The sequence below is a fragment of the Antennarius striatus genome, chromosome 6 (genome assembly GCF_040054535.1).
Source record: "Antennarius striatus isolate MH-2024 chromosome 6, ASM4005453v1, whole genome shotgun sequence".
Taxonomy (NCBI): domain Eukaryota; kingdom Metazoa; phylum Chordata; class Actinopteri; order Lophiiformes; family Antennariidae; genus Antennarius; species Antennarius striatus.
The window spans coordinates 10,996,508-11,015,529 of NC_090781.1; the positions used below are offsets into that span (position 1 = coordinate 10,996,508).

The 19,022-nt window shown below is 40.7% G+C and overlaps 1 protein-coding gene across 4 annotated transcripts; it reads left to right on the plus strand.

Annotated features, from left to right (window-relative positions):
* Positions 1-2,086: 2,086 nt before the first annotated feature.
* Positions 2,087-17,646, plus strand: hic1 (hypermethylated in cancer 1). Of its 4 annotated transcripts, none has more exons than XM_068316860.1 (2): positions 2,087-2,360; positions 8,497-17,646. In XM_068316860.1, the coding sequence occupies exon 2, from the start codon at positions 8,514-8,516 to the stop codon at positions 10,698-10,700; it is 2,187 nt and encodes a 728-aa protein (XP_068172961.1). In that variant the 5' UTR covers positions 2,087-2,360; positions 8,497-8,513; the 3' UTR covers positions 10,701-17,646. The 4 variants fall into 4 exon arrangements, with proteins under 4 accessions (XP_068172961.1, XP_068172960.1, XP_068172958.1 ...); XM_068316859.1 differs by having other exon boundaries at positions 2,088-2,309; XM_068316857.1 differs by lacking the exon at positions 2,087-2,360 and adding an exon at positions 3,195-3,890.
* Positions 17,647-19,022: the final 1,376 nt, after the last annotated feature.

Consider the following 19,022-nt stretch of genomic DNA (forward strand, 5'->3'; position numbering starts at 1 on the left):
ACACTTTAGGGATTTAGTGGTGCAGCCGCCTTTATCTGCAGATCTGGCTCCTCAGTGACTGTTGATCTTTGGGGAAGAAGTTGCTCCCAGTCTTTAAGGGCGGCCTCCGCGGGCTGTTTGGGACTCTGCTCTCAGCTTTAATTGAATCATTGCTTACAACCAGCAATTTGGAGGCTTTTTAAGTTCATTAAAAGTTCAGCGTTTCAGGTTTTCTACATTCCAGATTACGGAATGTTAAATTGTAATTCAACAGGCTGATGCTGAGTGACTGGCGCAGGCCTCCGGAGGTCTGTGATTGCTTATGAGGTAAAGTCTGTCTGAGAAGACAACAGCTGAATCTGAGAATGCATAAAGGAACTGCAATTAAGTCACATTACATTTTATTATGTTGTACTCCAAATAAAAAGTATTTATTTTTAAACTTGTCCATAGCTGTGCATTGATTTTGATATCAGACAACATATCAATATTCAAACGTCCCCTTTTCTTGTGTTGTTATTGATAGGATTCTTTCAGGAGATATTCACGATCTACACTTGATGCCAGTGAACTTGTACTTTGTGTTTGTACATATTTTTGTACCTGTGCTATTTATTGATTGTGAGATTATTATAGGTGCGTAGTTACTCTCGATTACAGCAAAAATCTCACAGATTACACATATTTCTTGTACTCCTATTTTCAAATTAACTTCCCTCCGGTCCTAATAAAATTCATTTAATCTCTGAAATATTGAGATAAACCTTAAATGGCTTGAGAAGTGATTGAAAGCAGTTGGAGACATGGATTATGTTTTATACGGAAATAGATTTTCTTTATAAAGATGAGTGAATCTGGTTTTTAAAGCCACCAGGGAACCGTATAGTGAAATTAAAGGTGTGTGAATTATAAAATAAATAAAGCCATGTAAAGGATGATTCTTACCTGGTAGGCAGCACATGACATCAGTATATATGTCACTAGGTGGAAAATCTATTTTGGAGCAGAACAGCGTCACATCCTTCATACGGCATCTATTCTCCTGTAGCGCTCTGCCTACCTCTGTCAGTAAGGTTATCATCAGTTCATCAAGGGAACATGGAAGTGAGAGACAATACCTTCCTCCACTCCGGCAGCCTCTTGGGGTTGCTGGGATCACTTGACCTGCACCTTGTCTCCACTGATTTAAGGAGGAAAAGAGCCAGCATGCTTTATGAGATTGTCAGCTGCTGTTGTGATCAAAACAAACATACACTGGCCTCAATGTGTGTTCCACTGGATCACGTCGGTCTGTCCATTAACAGCCTCAGCGATGGTAAAATAATCACTTTCATCAATTTCAATCTGCAGTCTTTCAAACATTTCACATTGGCCATGGAAAGATTTTAACAATAAGCAGACACTCACTGACATAATGCCTCTAAATACAGATTAATTCCACATTAGAATGAACACATTTAGAAGTGTATGACTCCTGTTAACTTCTCTCCAAACAGTACAGCCAATTAGCAGCAATATACAGACTTGTAATCTCTGGGGGTTTTTTTTTTCTCCAATCACTTGCATCATATACTTTTCCATCATTATATATTTTTCTAAGATAACGGAATTTCATTCATATATTCCAATATTGGTGGAAATAAAAGAACCCCAAATAGGAATACTTTAAGAAATTAAAATACTATTGTTTGTTTTTTTTTCAAATGCTTTTTTTTCCAAATGTACTTTTGTAATAAACTGCAGCTTTTACTCAGGAAAAACATGAGATGTACCTTATCCAACATTTTTCTGTCACTAACAATTATACTTATCACTAAATATCATCTCATTTAGACTCAATTACTTATCTTTCTCGTACGTAATGTTGACCAATTTGTATACGCGGGAAGGAGTCTCCATGAGCGTCATTAAAATCCTAATCAAGATGAATCTATGTCTTTACATACACACCGCTCACAAATTGGAAGTCTGATCCCCCCCCCCCCCAAAAAAAAAAAATCACACATCACGTCCTTGATCGTGTCCAAAGGGAATCGCTGCCACGGAGCGCACCATTGGGTGTCGCTGTGCGCGTTGAGTCTCAAACCAGGAGGATTGGTCCGGCCGGACCCCAACACAGTCACAAGTGTCAGATAGTCTCGTTAACACCTGAGAAATTAAAGCCTGTAGTATAGAGTGGACGGAGTGGAACCGGGAAGGGGCTGAAAAAATATACGCGGGGAGAAAAGATTTGACAGAGATTTGGACTTCGGGAAACTGCGGAGGTCGTGATGAGAGAATGCCGAAAAACAGCACAGACAAACGGCCAGAGCACCAGACATGAGTCCGAGGTAGGATTGTGATTCAGCCGAGAAGCAGCAGCGACAGGCGCGCAGATGTGTGTGAGTACGCGGTGTCACGATGGACGCTCTTATCCAGGGTTGTTGTGCGTCTGCAGAGGCGGACGTTCTGACGTTGATGTCAGTACAGATAAAAACTGAACATCTAGATTTCACGTCCGATCTACCGCTTAACCCGACAGGCTTTTTTTTTTTTTTTTTTTTAAATTTAATCTCCAAATACGCGAAATAAATCGATGAGACTGAATGTTATGAAGTACGTTTTCACCATTAGGTTTAAGTGTAGACGTAAAGTAAGATCTCTATAAATTACAAGCACAATTTAAATGGTCCAATAATTAATTTGATTCCACAGAAGAAAAGGTGGAATATTTAAAAAAAAAAACCCAAAACATTTGAGACATAGTTATTGTAAAGCAGCGTGCGTAACGTGCGGTCTGTTCTGCATTACAGCTGCACTAAATCATCTACTGTGGGAATGGATTTTTGACACTGAAACATTTTTAATTGTTCAGGGACTTTATTTAAACATCAAAACAGAAGCAGATTTCCTTACGTCGCCACTTTTGAGACGATTTAACCAATTGATTCTGTCCACTTTCAATAAGTCAGGTGATGGATGAAGGTTCTTTAGAAGTCACGGCAGGTGTTCCACCTGAGAGAGGGGGTGTGTGTGCGTTAAAGTAGTTTTTCAGTTGCTCCTTGTTAATTTGGCGTTTAAAGTGACGTCAGAAGGTTGTGACGTCTGCAAATTTTTTTAGAGGATGTCAACATGGAAGGTTAAAGACATTTTCATTTGATTGTTGCTTCTTTATTAAAAAAAAAAAACATGGAATAGATCAAAAGGAACAAATGTGGATTGTGCTTGAATAGTAATGACTCCTTAACAGAAATGACTTTTTTTTTTTTAGAGAAATCTTTTCATTCTTGATCATTCTTGTGTTACATATGCCAACAGGCGCACGTATGTAGGCCTAAACTATTCTACAGCTGCGTGTCTCTTTAAGACGATGTGTTGAGAAGTTCAAGTCGGGGTCACTTAAAGTTCCTGCCCTCGCTTTTACCTTTTAGTTTTATTTTAGACTGACATCACACGGGGCGCTAAAACACTTAAGGCGCACAGAGGCTCCTTTATCATCCCGGTGCGCATTATTGCTCCGACTCAAAAATAGCTAAGGAAATTACTAGAAAAAAAATAAGAGGAAACTGATGCAGGTCTAAGGACGTTTTTTTTTTTTTTTTTTTTTTTTTTTTTATCAGAGGGGATGAGAAAGAAAGGAGGGGCAGAGACAGAAAAGAAAGAGGGAGGAAAGTGGGTGGGAGGACGGACCTAAGGAGCGACAAGAAATTCATATCAATTAATAATCATAAAAAAGAGCTGGCAGACTCGCTCGGAAAACTGGCATGGTTTTTGGAGGCTGGCAGTTCAAAGCTGAAACGTCAGATATGACTCCTAGAGACTGTTGAGATGATCATTAAGGGAGACTTAGATCGGATGGCAGAAGACATCGGGCATGCAGGTAGGAGCTGCTGCACACGGACACCCACACCAGAACAGGAGAAGGATGACATGTAGGTCGAAATTCATTCAGTTCTATGACATGCTGACGGAATTTAATTCGGTTTTCATCCAGTCGTTCACTTCTTAAAGCGTAAATCTAGTTGTGATTCCGGGATCATTTGGACATCGACGATTTGAATTTTTCTTCGCATTGCGGGAACATTTTTTAAATTTCATTTGTTAATTGGCCTTAGACCTGTTAACCTTCAAAATTCTCCTCGATCAGTCATTGCATACATGCTCAAAAACAAAACAAACACGTTTTGAGCAACAGATCAAAGAAATAGTTTGATTTTTTTACTTTAGAGTTAATTTTTTTAATTTAAAAAAAACAACAGCTGATATCTATTGTGAAGGATAAAGAGATCTTCGACTCCTGTCAGAGTTCCGCTTCTTCTGTTATTCCGTTGTAAATAGCCCAAAGGAAAGCGGAGCCCCAGCAGTTCAGACCGAAAACACACACACACACACACACACGCACACACACGCACACGCACACACGCACACAAAGACTTTATAGGAACATTTGGGGTGCGTGGATTTTGTGGTTACGGAGTTTTTCAGATGTGTGCAAGAGGAGATTCCTCTAATGCTGATGACAGGCTTGGAGAAGAGACAGCTGTCTGATAGGTGGAGGGGATTCGGGGCTCTTTGGCGGTGATGAGGTGACGATTTTAAAGGATGCAGCCCAGAGGTTGATCCATTGGTCGTCTGTGTGTTGTCGGTGATCGGAGGGTGAATAGACGCAGAGGTACGGTCCTGTACTCCCGGCGACGCGCAGCCGCTGCTGACAACTTAATGCTTCGATTGAGTAACGGGCCGCTAAGTACTCACATCTCGGAGACCTGAAACCCGCCTTGGTGAAACGCGAGAGTGGGAAAAAATTATCATTAAAATCATTTAAAATCAATCCCCAAATAATTGTAATCGATCGATCGTTATAATATTAGAAATACGCCAAAGTAAGGCATTAATGTCTGCTTTAAAATCTGCACGATGTTAAATGGTTGCGCAAAAAAATGTATCTTATTCTACGTGTTTACTCGGATGATGTCACAATAAATAATCTGATCAATTAAACTGTTCACTGAGTTCTAACTAGATTAGGATTAGTTGTGTTAATTTGTACCCTCAGTATTTTAAATGAGCATGTGATGCCCTTTTCTCTATTACTGATTATAGCACTCACGCAGTAAACGAACTCTCTTTAAGTTTTTTTTTTTTACATCTATGGATGCTGCTACTGCTTGATTTGTGCTTCAGGATGTATTTCTTCTAACTGAACTGTGAAGCACAGTCTGTTATTTAATGCATACAAACATTGTGCAGCCTGTATTTACCTCTTGTAACTAACAAAATGACATAAAGTTATTAGTTGACTCAATGACTAAGGACTAAAATGACTGAAGTTATTAGTTAGATTAAACAAATTCTAAATGTACATTAAAATATCTTTTTCATGAAATTTAAATGACTGCACTTTAGCGCTTCCTCATAAATTGAACATGGACTCCATGTGAACATGGTCAAATGGGTTTTAAAATAAACAAGGCTGTGTCAGCATGGCCAGCAAATTGAAATGAAAGAAAATAATATGTCAACATGTGGTTTTAAGGAAAGGTTTGGAAAGTTTTTGCGACTGAGGCTGCATGTAGGTAGGAAGCGTAGCTTCCCACTTCACCACAAAACCGCCAAAGTCAAGAAACAACGAAAGACAGTGTTACTGAATATTAATCTGATTCAAGAAATGCCATCCTGCCATACCAATAAGTACATCACCAATGTTTAAGTTTCCTTTGCATGTTGTTGGGTTTTAAAAAATGGGTGGATGAAGAAGAAAAAACCCGTTTATTGTAAAGGATATGAGAGTCAAGTGTTCGGAGCGGGCTGCAGCATTTGTGCCACCTAGAAACATGAATAAATTAACCCTGTAACACATAAAACCAACCAAACGATCTGCAGAAAATGCTTTGAATGTGCGTGTTGCTGGTTTAAAGATGTATTCTCTGCTAAATATCTTTGCAATCACAGATGCCATCCTAACAGGATGTAGAGAGCTTACACATGTCTACCAGATCAAGACCCTAATAAAACACATTTCAGCGTTCGCTTTTGGTCATCAGGCAACATTAAGGGAGTTCAGCCTCTCCAAAATCTAAGTGCCCTTTAAAAAGGTTCATTCCGATCACAGGGAAAGAGAGGGGCTCTTCACTGGCTTCATGGGAATCCCACAGCAACTTGGACTGTTACAAATTATGGCGTCAATAATTTGCTCTAACAGGATAGAGCAAATTATTGCATGTTGCAGGTGCAAAGAAATCTTGCCTTAGAGCATGACATTTTTCACTTGCCTCACAAAAGATCTACTTAAAAGTTACAATGATGTATTAAATACGACTTTGTCTACTTCATATTTGTTCCATTCTTTTAAGAAAAAACTGTCTTCATGAACCAGGGTGTATAAAATATGTAATTTTCTGCACCTGAATCTGGGTCACACTGACCACATACATGCAAGAATATACACAAACAATGTGAGTATGCAACATGTCAACATGCCTGACACAATAACCAGTAACAGTAAGCTGAACGCCCCTTCATGTAATAGAGACTCTGCAAAAGCTCAGCAGGTTATGGAAAGTTCTTGGCCTATTCATCATATCTTGCTAATTTTTAAACACGTTTGATCTGGCCGACGTTGAAATCTCTGCTAAAATATGACTGTTGAGTAATCGGAGCCAGACAGAAACCAGAAGTGGAAACACTTTAGATGACAACTGGGAACATGATGGAACGTAAACCCACCTAAACCTGCCATACGGCTTTTTTATTCACAGTTTCTCTTTTTAGGTATTTATAATTAGATAATTAAGAAATTTGTAATTGCAGATTATAGGGCAGAACATATTTAATACAAAATCAGAAGTTAATGTAATTGATAAAGATTATTTTATGTTTCTCTCAGTAGCCTTTCTTTGCATGATCGGTGGCTGTATCTTATACTGATTTATGCTTTTTACGTTCCATTTCATCAGCAGTGATATTTCCTTACGATGTAACTCAGGCCCCAGTTTTTGAAATTCACAGTTTTAGCCATGGTGCATTGTAAGAGAAAAGTAGTACTTTCATTTTTGTTCAGGAATCGCCAGAACTCTACAGACACTGATCCACCAAGGTGTTTTTTTAAAATTTAGGTTTGTACTTCTGTATTCTTGCGCTGAGCGTGTACACAGATTAAAATAAACAAGAAGTGAATGAGCTGGTGTCAGGAAGAACATGATCGGACAGATGACATGACATTTATTTAGTTGCTTGTTTCCCATCGGTGAGACTAAGCCCTGGGGACCGTTTGAGATATTTAAGCTCATAAGTAAACTATCCTCAGATGCCACTGGTTGAACAATACATGGTGTTTCATGCATGCAGCTGATTTAGTTTATTTTAGGCTTGATGGAACAATTACTGTTGATAATTCTGTGTGTGTGTGTGTGTGTGTGTGTCTGTGTGTGTGTGTGTCTGTGTGTGTGTGTGTGTGTGTGTGTGTGTGTGTGTGTGTGTGTGTGTGTGTGTGTGTGTGTGTGTGTGTGTGTGTGCATATTAGATCCCTGGACTTTATTGAACCTATGTAATGCTGATTTACATCCAGTGTACACAGTATTCCATATATGACTGGGCAAAATGGAGAGCTTAAAGAATTATCTTTTTTTTTCTTCTCGTGTTTATACCTGCTGTTCATCATAGTTGGAAATATTCATTGCTTTCTTTGTTTAAAACTCTGCACACCACTTATGGAATACTTAATCAGGAAGCCAGCAGTTACAAAAAAATATTTCTGCAGTTTGCAGATTTTTTTTCTTTCTCTCTTCTTGCTCACTGTAGAGGAAGTGAATGCAAAGACTTGAATTTCTGATAATGAGAAAACCACTGCAACCATTCACCTTTGGCAAAAGTTCAGTTTTTTCGAGTGGCCTTCATGTGCACTTCCCACACATAAGTTCTGCACTCTTTACATGTTCCATCAAGCTGAATCTATAAATTAAACTTGATTATGTAAATATTTAATAAAAATAGCAAACTTTATTTATAAGCTCTTTTCAAAAACAGATGTAAAAAGTGCTTCAACTGGGTTAAATAAAACAGGATGGAGTCAAATGAACAACAATAAAATAAACTCTAAAAACAGTTAAGAAATGCCTGAAATAATTTTGAGAGATAGAAAAAGTCAAAGTCATTTTGAGAAGTGGATTTAAAGATGTCACTGATGCTTGTTTTGGGACAGGGAGGGACAGCCTAAGAAGCTTTGAAATGACATGAATTTCAAGAAATGTTTTTAGTGGTTTGCCTGGGAATTGAATAAAGTTATACTAGTTATACATAGTTTATGTTTATACTCAATAATGTATCCTCATACAAATGCAAATTTTTTTCAATGTTTTTCCAACAATTTTCTTCAGACACTGTTTGATTTTGCCAGTCAAACTTAACTTTTTTTATTTTTGACAGGTTAAACTGTAAATCAAAACATTATTCATGTGATATATAAAATTGAACATTTTACATTTTGTGCACTGAAATCCTGGCTGCAACATGACATTTCACAATTATCTGTTGTTTTAGGTGGTGGATTGAAGACGATGCTGGGTGCCATGGAAGTTCCAAGTCATGCGAGGGATCTCCTCCTGCAGCTCAACAGCCAGCGAACCAAGGGCTTTCTGTGTGATGTTATCATTGTGGTGCAGAACGCCCTCTTCAGAGCTCACAAGAACATTCTGGCTGCCAGCAGCCTCTACTTGAAATCTTTGGTCGTCCATGACAATCTCATCAACCTCGACCACGAGATGGTGAGTCCAGGGGTCTTCAGGGTCATTCTGGACTACATCTACACAGGTCGTCTTAGTGAGGGAGACCCCACTTCTCCCAATGAACCAAATCTTGGGGCTGTCTTGGCAGCTGCCAGCTACCTTCAGCTGCTTGACTTAGTGGCTTTGTGTAAAAAGAAGCTGAAAAGAAATGGCAAGTACCCTCCCCGCCAAGGTCCTTCATTTCTACCATACCCAAAGATGGGGCCCAATAGTATAGGTTTAGGAGGTGTTGGCAGGTACAGGGTTTCTACTCCGGTCATTCAGTCTTGCCCTCCAGCAGGAATTTTAAATAGCCATGCAACCCGGGCAACACCACTGGAAGAGCTAGTTCCCCATCGACTAGGTCTTCATGCAGGAGAGCTGTATGCCCCCACCTCCGTCCAGGGCTCTCAGGTGTTCCCCTCCCTGCAGACAACTCTGCCTGCCCAGCTTGGGCGTTCAGTTCACTCTGAAAGAAACTGCTCACCTAACTATGGCCTTGATCTCTCCAAGAAAAGTCCCAGCTCTCAGTCTCAACACACCCCTTCTCACTCCCATCTGGCAAACACTCACAATGATGAGCAGCGAGATGGAAATGATCGCACCAGTCCTACGCAGGGGACAAATGGAAGGGTCTACCCCTCTGACAAAATGGAGTCAACTGACCAGGCCAGCTCCCTCACACCTCCCCCTTTCCCCCATCTAAACCAGCCTCTTGGCCCACACCTTCCCCACCTGCATCGCTCAGGCTCCCAGAATGCAGATCGTTACCCATGCCCCCCAAGCCCTGATACCCCCACGGAAGGTGGCGAAGGAGGCAACATCTATCGCTGGGTGAAACATGAGCCACTTTCATATACAGCAGAAGATGAAGACGAAGATGAGGATGAGGAGGAAGGAGCTGAAAATGGAGACCGTCATCATAACCACCACAAGGTTGGAGAGGAAAGTGAAGGAGTGGATGACAAAAGTGGGTCAGGCACAGAGGAGACAGGCAGCAGTGAAGGCCGTCCGTCCCCTCCCGGTCCAATGGGGAGGTTCCACATGCCGTACGAACCAGAGAGCTTTGGGGACAATCTGTATGTCTGCATTCCCTGTGACAAAGGCTTCCCCAGCTCAGAGCAGCTCAATGCACATGTGGAGACACACACGGAAGAAGAGCTGTACGGCAACTCTGCCGGGGAGATGGGAAACAGCAATACCAACAGCAACAAAACCATGAGCAGCAATACAAACGGTTATGGGAGCCTGAACAGCAGCAACACCTTGAACAGTCTATCTCACCTGGAGACCAAAACCAGCCAGGGGCTGGGTTCAGGGGGCATAGGAGAGATGATTCGCCCTTACCGCTGTTCCTCCTGCGAGAAGTCCTACAAGGACCCAGCCACTTTGCGCCAGCATGAGAAGACCCACTGGCTGACCCGTCCTTACCCCTGCAGCATCTGTGGTAAGAAATTCACACAGCGTGGCACCATGACCCGCCACATGCGAAGCCACTTGGGCCTTAAACCTTTTGCCTGCGACTCTTGTGGCATGCGTTTCACCCGGCAGTATCGCCTCACTGAGCATATGCGTATCCACTCAGGGGAGAAACCTTACGAATGTCAGGTGTGTGGGGGAAAGTTTGCTCAGCAGCGCAACCTAATCAGCCACATGAAGATGCACAGCAGCGGAGGGACTGGAAACCTGACTGCAGATGGGAAACTGAAGCTGGACTTTACTGAGGGCATCTATCCTTTGAGTAAATACACAGCAGAGCATCTGGGTCTCAAGCAGGAGAAAGCCAATGAGCTTCTTATCCAAGCGCAGCATCAATTGGTTGCAGATACAAAGGTCATCGAAAGTCTATACCCTCTATCAAAACTGGCCTCTGAGCACCTGGGCCTCTCCCATGACAAAATAGATGTCCTGGGCCAATCCCTACCGACTCCACAGGCCCTCTCTGAAGCCCGCACCATTGATCGCTACTCACCCAGCTAAGACTGCATGTCCTTTATAAATGGGAACCACCAATAGGTCTCTGTGCACTCACAACTTTCAGTATTCAAAAGCCATACACCTCAACTCAGTATATCTGCACCTCAGACTCAGGCCAGAAGGAAATGGTCTGTAGATGAACACCAAAATGTAGACTTTAAGTGCCTTTCTATGCATCTAATGTAGCTTAAAGTCCCCCGTCAAGAAGCGCTGTACTGTTCAGTGATCAAGAGACGCTGACCCAAAGAAAAACAGAATTTATGTACTGTGTATGCAATTGTTTGAGAAAATTACAGACCTTGAGCCAAAGTGACAAATTGAAAGCCAAAGTGAAATTGTTTTATTTATTTTTATTTTGTCATAAAATCCAAAGAGAGACTGTTGCAAGAGAACATTGCAATCTGACCCTAAACCTGTGTGGAAAAATAAATAAATAAATAAATAAATATTTTTTAAAAAAAGCACATCAACACAAGATTCAGGGTTTGGTTCAGACCTGAGCATAACTTTGACCAAAACGAATAAGCCAACTCCTCTGGACTTTAAAGTAACAAGCTTTTTTTCTGCTTTGGGGTACTGGACAATTTATATATCCCACTGCAGCTGCTCTAAATCATGTTCCCCTGTCCTAGGTTGCAAGGATTGCAGAATTTTAGTAAAGTTTGTGCCTTATTTTGATTTTACAAAAAAACAAAACAAAAAAAAAACACTTCCCTGCATAACTGTGTGGATAAATGCTCATACTATGTGACAGTAATGGTAGCTTAATCATCCTCAACCTTAGCTTACAACTGTTCCTGAGCTAAAACTTCCTTTGCATTTTGACTCTTCTTAGCTTCCAGTTGTTATTCAGATGGAGAATTCACAGCCCACTGATCTCATAACAGGCACTTGATTGCACATACCCAACTGATGACATCTAAATGTCTGCTCAGTACTTGTGTAGCTTCATCTCTTGGTGTCATCCAATTATGGGTGTTGCCCCTGACATTGTGTAATTGTGGATGTGGATGAGTAGAGAGGCATGAACCAGTTCAGAAGCAGTGCAAAAAGTAATTTGTCATTTATTGTCAAGAACCATTACTCTTTTCTCAGAAGAATGATGATTAATTGTGTTATAGCAGCGCTCAGATGCTGTGTTGCTGCAACGCTGTCCGATGTTTCATTTGACCTCCCTCCCCCTGCTGTCTGTGAGCCCTGCTACTGTTGACAGACCAAAGTGAGCCCTTTGTGCTCCACACCCCATACATGTACAACTTCCCCTCATACATACAGTACAGCGGGCTCCTGATCTGCCTGAGATATGAATGTTAGAAGGGGTCTATGGGTCTTCCCTGGAAATCAGTGTGTGAACAGCACACCCCAGCTGCTGTGCCTTAGTAATCCCTGTGAAATCTCTCTTTCTCTTGGGCAATTTGCACAGCTCGCCGGCATGATGTCCCATTTCATGCCTGCCATCTTAACCCTCAGATCCACTTATTAACATCATATCCCAGTCTGCCTCCTTCTCCGGCTGGTATTATATCAAGTGTGGAAATAAAGAATGACATATTTCTGTTTTGGTTGACCAGCAGTTCCTCCAGCTTGAAAACAAAAGAGCACTTAAAGGTTGCGGGTAGATGGCACATTTTTGTCTTTCAGTGTTTATTCCAAAAAACATGCTGGCTTTTTTCTTTTATTCTTTTTCCACTTTTGCTGGTCCGTAATTCAGATTAGAAATGTCTGACCACTATAGTGCCAAAACCAACCTCAGTGGGTGAATGTGAAGACTAAAGCCATAAATACACTGTGATAGACTTAGTGAATCTTAAACGCTTAAAATAACAGAGACAATGTGCCTGATTTTTGGGATTGTTTTTATTTGAATAATTTAAGGGCTTTTTCTCTGTAGCATATGATCATATCAAACATGTTGTTTTCTGTCACTTGCTTTATTTTGATCTGAACTAAAAGCAGCACACGTGAAATTGGTGCTTACCTCAGGACTGAACCCAGCATGGGGATGCTAAGCTTTACTAAACCGCCGAATAACAATGTCAACACACACACACACACACACACACACACACACACACACACACACACACACACACACACACACACACACACACACACACACACACACACACACACACACACACACACACACACACACACACACACACACACACACACACACACTTCACTTATTTTCTTATTGATGGGACAGTGGTCCTGTGTTAAACCTGTGGTTATTTCTGTGTTTATACATTTCTTTTTACAGTTTTATGGTGGAGAGATAATATGTGATATTAATGTTTTTTTTTGTTTATTATTTTTACTACGTGGTATATTTTTTTCTGTTGTGTTGTCCTCTAAGAGGATTGTGTCAGGTCTGACCAATTCCAATGTTCAAAATAAGATAATTGTGATAATATCTTAAGTAGCTGTATGTGAATATCTGAACCACACTTAAGCAAGCATAATTGATCTCTGGTTTCAACCACACATATATTAAAGTGTAGTGTTTTGAAATGTTTCCATAAGACATGATGGATCACAAGTACTTCCCTAAACAGACGAGCAGTGGTTTTTCTGAGCACATATGACATCCAGTCTCGTAATGTTTGGCCCCTTTTCTTCAGAGGTTAGTGAACTTTAGACGATGGACAGTCTGAGGTTGTACATTCACACAAAAACACAGGAAGTCAGCTCGTTTTGGATGCTTCAGTCTTTGGGATTTTTTTTTTTTTTTCTTCATTTAAACAATATTAACAGTAAGAACTTGATCTGTAAACATGTGCATGCAGTCACCTTTTCCATCTTAAAAATGAAAAAAAAAAGGGTTTTTGTTAGTCATGGGAATTTCAGTCCTCCTCCCCTTTAGTCACTAGTTTAAATTAAATACGTCTCCTCCTTTCCCGCGTCTTACATTATTAAAATGATGATGTACACTTACACCTTCCCCCCAAGTCTCTGTATGAAGGAAGAGCAAACATCATTTGTGAACGTCTCTGCAGGATGTACACACCGTGCATTGATGCGAATAGCAGAATAAGAGTGTGTGCGTCTGTAGAAAAGGAAACATTAGCTTGTCTGTATCTACAGTATATTCTGTGTGGGCTGAAGAAGGGCTGTTAATGCATGTCTTGGGAATAGGGTCGGTGTGAAGGAGATGGGTTGAGGAGCAGGAAGTGAACTTTTGACTGGTGCGTTGTGTTGAGCAGGATGTACCGCGTGTTTCTGCTCAGAGGCAAATAGAGAGTCGGGGAACAGGGAGGGAGAGGAGCAGGGAGAACGCAGCAGGGTGGATGCGGGCCATTGTCTCAGTAAGAACGCCTGTCCGTACTTCTGAAACTCCATTCCGAAAACAAGTAGACTGTATCTTCTCTTTTCCTTCCAATTTTTGCTTTTTGGGAATAAACCTGTGCTCAGTATCACGGTGGATGCTCTGGGCTTTCAAGGGCCCCGTGGTGAGGAAGCCATTCATACGCTTTGCCACAAGTTGAGGATGTTATGGTAGATTTTTTGGTACCCCTTCAGTTAGAGGAATTCATCAAAATATTTTCATCTTATATCTTTTTACTAAGATTTTCTGAAAACTCTGACTGAAGGTCCAAGAAACTTAATGAAGATTATCTAAAAAAAAAAAAAAAAGCCCTGAATGAGTTGCCAGTTTATCATAGGGAAGGATAAATTATCCCGCTTTCACACCAACAGACAGTTTTCAGTGGAAGGAAGAAGGATAGAACCCACATAGTTAAACGTATAACACCCCCCCAAACACACACACACACGTACGCACACACACACACACACACACACACACACACACACACACACACACACACACACACACACACACACACACACACACACACACACACACACTGACACAAACAAAAACACACACACACACACACACACACACACACACACACACACACAAACCTCAGTGGAAAGACAGTGCCCTATTTTACTTTTGTTTTATTGTATTATTTTTAATTTGTATTTATTTTTTTTATTTTATTTATAGGCGATTTCATTGTAATGTTGTTATGGCAACCATCAAATTATTATTTTCCTAACACTAACTAGAAAGAATTTTTCAAAAATAATAAGGTGGGTGATTTTTAATAAAATATGCAAAACTCGGCTTTAAGCTTGCTCCCAGCAGTCAGTGGCAGGGGTGGGGTGGGGAGGTCACCTGTGTGACTGGTGATGCACTGAATAGTCCTCATCTGCAATCACACCATTGCTCGGCATTTACTGTCATTCAGGATGCATGCCCAAAAATACTGAAGCACTTACTAGATGTCGTAAAAACATTTTCTTGTTATGAAAGCCATTATTTCTGTGGTACTCGTGACAGCACAGTGTAGACATGCCCTTATTGTGCAATGTACATATTTTGTTTTATGAGGACTCGTTCAAATGTAAGCTAGAGCCTAATAATATCAATAATCAAGCCTTATTTTGGCATCAGAACCAAAAACTGACTCTGAAGTCAACCAGTGCAAATGTGCCTTCAGTATAACAAGTGTCGGTGATTCTGCAATAAATCTTATGCTTGTACGCCTGCGTGTCTGTGAGTGTGTAGGTGATGTGTCCACACCATGCACCTGTCCTACATGTCTGAGTGCTTTTCCCACAACGAAACAGGCTAAAGCAAAAAGGGAGGGAGACTTGACACTTTCAAGAGTCTTTATTGCAAGCAGCTGCTTTAGATTTATTTCCCCGAACTGCACTTTTCTGGAAAAATCATTGTGTTGTGTTTTTTATTACTCTTATGATCCCCTAGAAGTCCCACAATTGCCTTTCCTCTGGCAATTTTCTTCCTTCACTTTCCTCTTCTTCCTCCCTCCAGTGCAGATCTTGGCCACAATCGTTCATTACCCTCAAAAGCACAGCTTCCCTTCTCACCTCTCTCTGTCCCCTCTCTCCTCTCACACTCAGCCCAAACCGCTGACCCACAGCACCCACTGCCTCCCTCCTCTCCCATGATCCACTTACTTCCAGCTGGTTTTCATGCTGAAGAAGACAGTTGTCTAAATGTTTACGCGAAGAGCTACTTTCTTTTTCAGTGAGCCCTGATCAATTTCCAAAATGAACTTTGTGGCATGTGTTAAAATACGGAAGATTATGACAGAGCAAATAGAACAATTTAACATTGTTAATGTTTTCTCATCTTCAGGCCAACATTCAGCTCACTGAGGGAGATTAAAGACAGCGTATCATTGTGGAGGAAACGTAGGATAATGTTTGAGGGGAAATGTTTGGGGTGAAATATGCTCAGAAAGATGCCAGTAAAGTAAACATGTATGAAATTGCACAATTGAGCTGTGCCTGGGCCGATCCAGCTAAGTCATGTGCTGAGATGTAGAGAATGAGTTAGAGGGAAGGGTTGAGAGGAGGAGAGGCAGAAACAGAGACGTGGCTCTGGGCTTGATATCCATACCATTCAGTGAATAACAAGGTTTCTTCCTTCCTTTCGCATGTTTTAAAATTATCTTCTTGGAGGAAATAATCTTGTGAGGAAATAAAGAATTCTGCCATTTCACTGTTGAGTGCTTCAGGTCATTTTCAAGGATTTTCAAAGTTTATGTCAGCATGCCCTCAAGCGATGTCATCCTTTTTCCAGCCTCAACAATTGTGACCAGCGGATGACCTACAGGCTCTCTGGGGTTTGATTGGGGAAGGGGAGCTGGCTATGGTCGTCCTGCGTCTTGTCTTTTTGGCTCGGTTTTCTTGTGTCTGTCGCTACCTAGAGCACACAGAAAACAGGCTTGAATCTTTTCGTTTACAGTGTGCAACGTCTGCTCTGGAGTTTAAATTCAAAAGCCAAGTTTCTCTTATAAAAGAGATTTTTAATGTCAATGGGACTTCCTGGTTACATAAAGATTAAGAAAGAAGAAGAAGCAGCAACAAACAACAACAAACAGCGAGGACAAAACAAGCAGGGATCGTGAGGAGTGAAAGTTGTTGGAGAAGATTGGGTTCTCTCTCTCACACACACATACACAGACACACACACACACACACACACACACACACACACACACACACACACACACACACACACACACACACACGCACGCACACACACACACAAAAACACACAACCAGCTGGATGGCAGACCGCAGCTACAGATTAGGTCAGATTTAATTAGGCTGTCCTGCTCTGTTTGGAGTGTCGCTTCTTGTAGAAAAAGTCATTATTAAGAAAAGGTGATGTCGCTGATGGCTTCCACACAACACACACTAAAACATGTGCCAAATGTTACAGAGGCTGAGGACGCTCGCACTTGTGCACACGCACACAGACACACACCTACACGCACACACAATCTCATGCACTAGAACACATACAAAGACAAGCAGAAACATCTGGTTTTGGAAAGAGTTAATGTGGAGACGTGATTGATTATGATTGAATGAAGATCGCTGTGACGTCTTGAAGCGGTTGTACCTGACTAGCTGTTCTTCAAGAATAAGAAATCTCAGCCGTAACACTTTCTGCAAAGCAGACAGTAGTTGCTGTGGATAGATGAGCCAAATAATGCCTAACAGAGACATTTTTTTCATTGGAGAACAGGATTTTATTTCTGACGTCTGTGACACAATCAGTAATTTCCAGTGTTTGAGGTTTTTAAGCCATTAAAAGGATTAAAAGCAATACGTTAAACGAAACTTTTTTTTTTTTCATTTTAGCATTTTCAGCATTTCATTGTCAATATTGATCTTACTTTGCTTTAGTGAAATGAATGTATTTATTGCATGTCAAAATGTTTATAGTTATAACTTTTGTGTAAATTTCAATTGTGAGTTTTTAAAATAATTGCATTTCATTATGGTGTCTTGATAAAATCATGTCGATAAAGCTTTTATTTTTTAAAAGCCAATGTGAATTATGCCGTGTTTATTTTTGTTATTATACTCGAAATCTACTTGGCAATAAAGTGAATTGCAAAATGAATTTAACAGGATATGTGTCAAATTATTTAGACCAGAGATATACATTTCTATTCTACAAACTTTTTGTGATATGGTAAAATTAATAATTTTATTCTGCTATTTTTAATACATTTCAGACTATTCCATGCCAAAAGCAGCTGACCAGTACAGTAACCATTTGTGTCTGACACTTTTATTGTGCGTGTTACGGGTTTTACATCAGAAGAAAATGTGAGACAAAAGACCACGATCAAGACCATTTCAGAGCAATGATGACCACAAAAATGAGCAACTTCTGTTCATTTTCCTGTGATGCATTGGCCTCCATGTTTATACTCTCCCACGTGGAGACATGTGAGTGCCTCATTTAAGACAGAGAATTTCAAATGAATCTCATACATCACACACAGTCCACATGCAACAATGAACAGATCCATTACTCTGTCAGCAAGAGCAAAACCAGCCAGACACACACACACACACACACACACACACACACACACACACACACACACACACACACACACACACACACACACACACACACACACACACACACACACACACACACACACACACACACACACACACACACACATCCTTTTCCACTGTGTGAAAATCACCTTATTATCACCAGCACATAAGAAATCATAGTGCCTTCCAGATGTTTAATATGAGTTACCTCCTGACTTTAAACAAATTAGCATTTCTCCTCATAGGTGCTGTAAATCATCGACATTCATGACCTCGAGGACCTTCCAGAAAGATCGTATTCACCAGGTGTAACGAAAGACATTGTCTACTTTGTGCTCTTTGAACAGTAGGTGAAAACCAAAAGGAACAGCGTGACATTCATCACATGTCTTAGTCTATTCATTTCCTGAGTCCGGACCACAGGCACAGGTTTCTCTGAGTTAAAGGAAAATTACAGTTCATGACATTCTGGCTTTATTCTCAGGGTTGTGGCCTTCATGCTGTTAAGAAACAAAAATGTGACAGAAAATCCATCATTCATCTTTTCAAGATCAGGATAGCACGTGTCAAAGATCAAGAATTAACCTGCCTTTTTCGTGCTTTTTTTAATCAGCTGTGAGAACAATAGACAAACTCTTTTATGATATTTCGTGATACATATCAGTGAAATCCAAGACTTTGATGATATCCCTGGAATGGATCTAACAAACATGACTTGTAAACAAGACATTTTTGTCATATTAGCTAAACCGCTTCCTTTAAGGTTAAGTCGGTACTGAAATTGACATTGCATTGGGGTGTTTGTCGCTTCAGGTGCTGGTGTGAACGAGACATGAAATATGTCGCAGGAAGTACATTTTAAGTCACAGATAAATGTGTTTACAGAGAGCTGTTTACACTGCGGGACCGGATTTTACA

Bases quoted from the DNA above. Each gene is read 5' to 3' on its own strand.
- hic1 (XM_068316857.1), top strand. From the start codon at position 3,833: ATGCAGGTAGGAGCTGCTGCACACGGACACCCACACCAGAACAGGAGA. The intron at 3,891-8,496 runs GTAGGTCGAAAT...CTGTTGTTTTAG, and splicing joins GAACAGGAGAAGGATGACAT to GTGGTGGATTGAAGACGATG.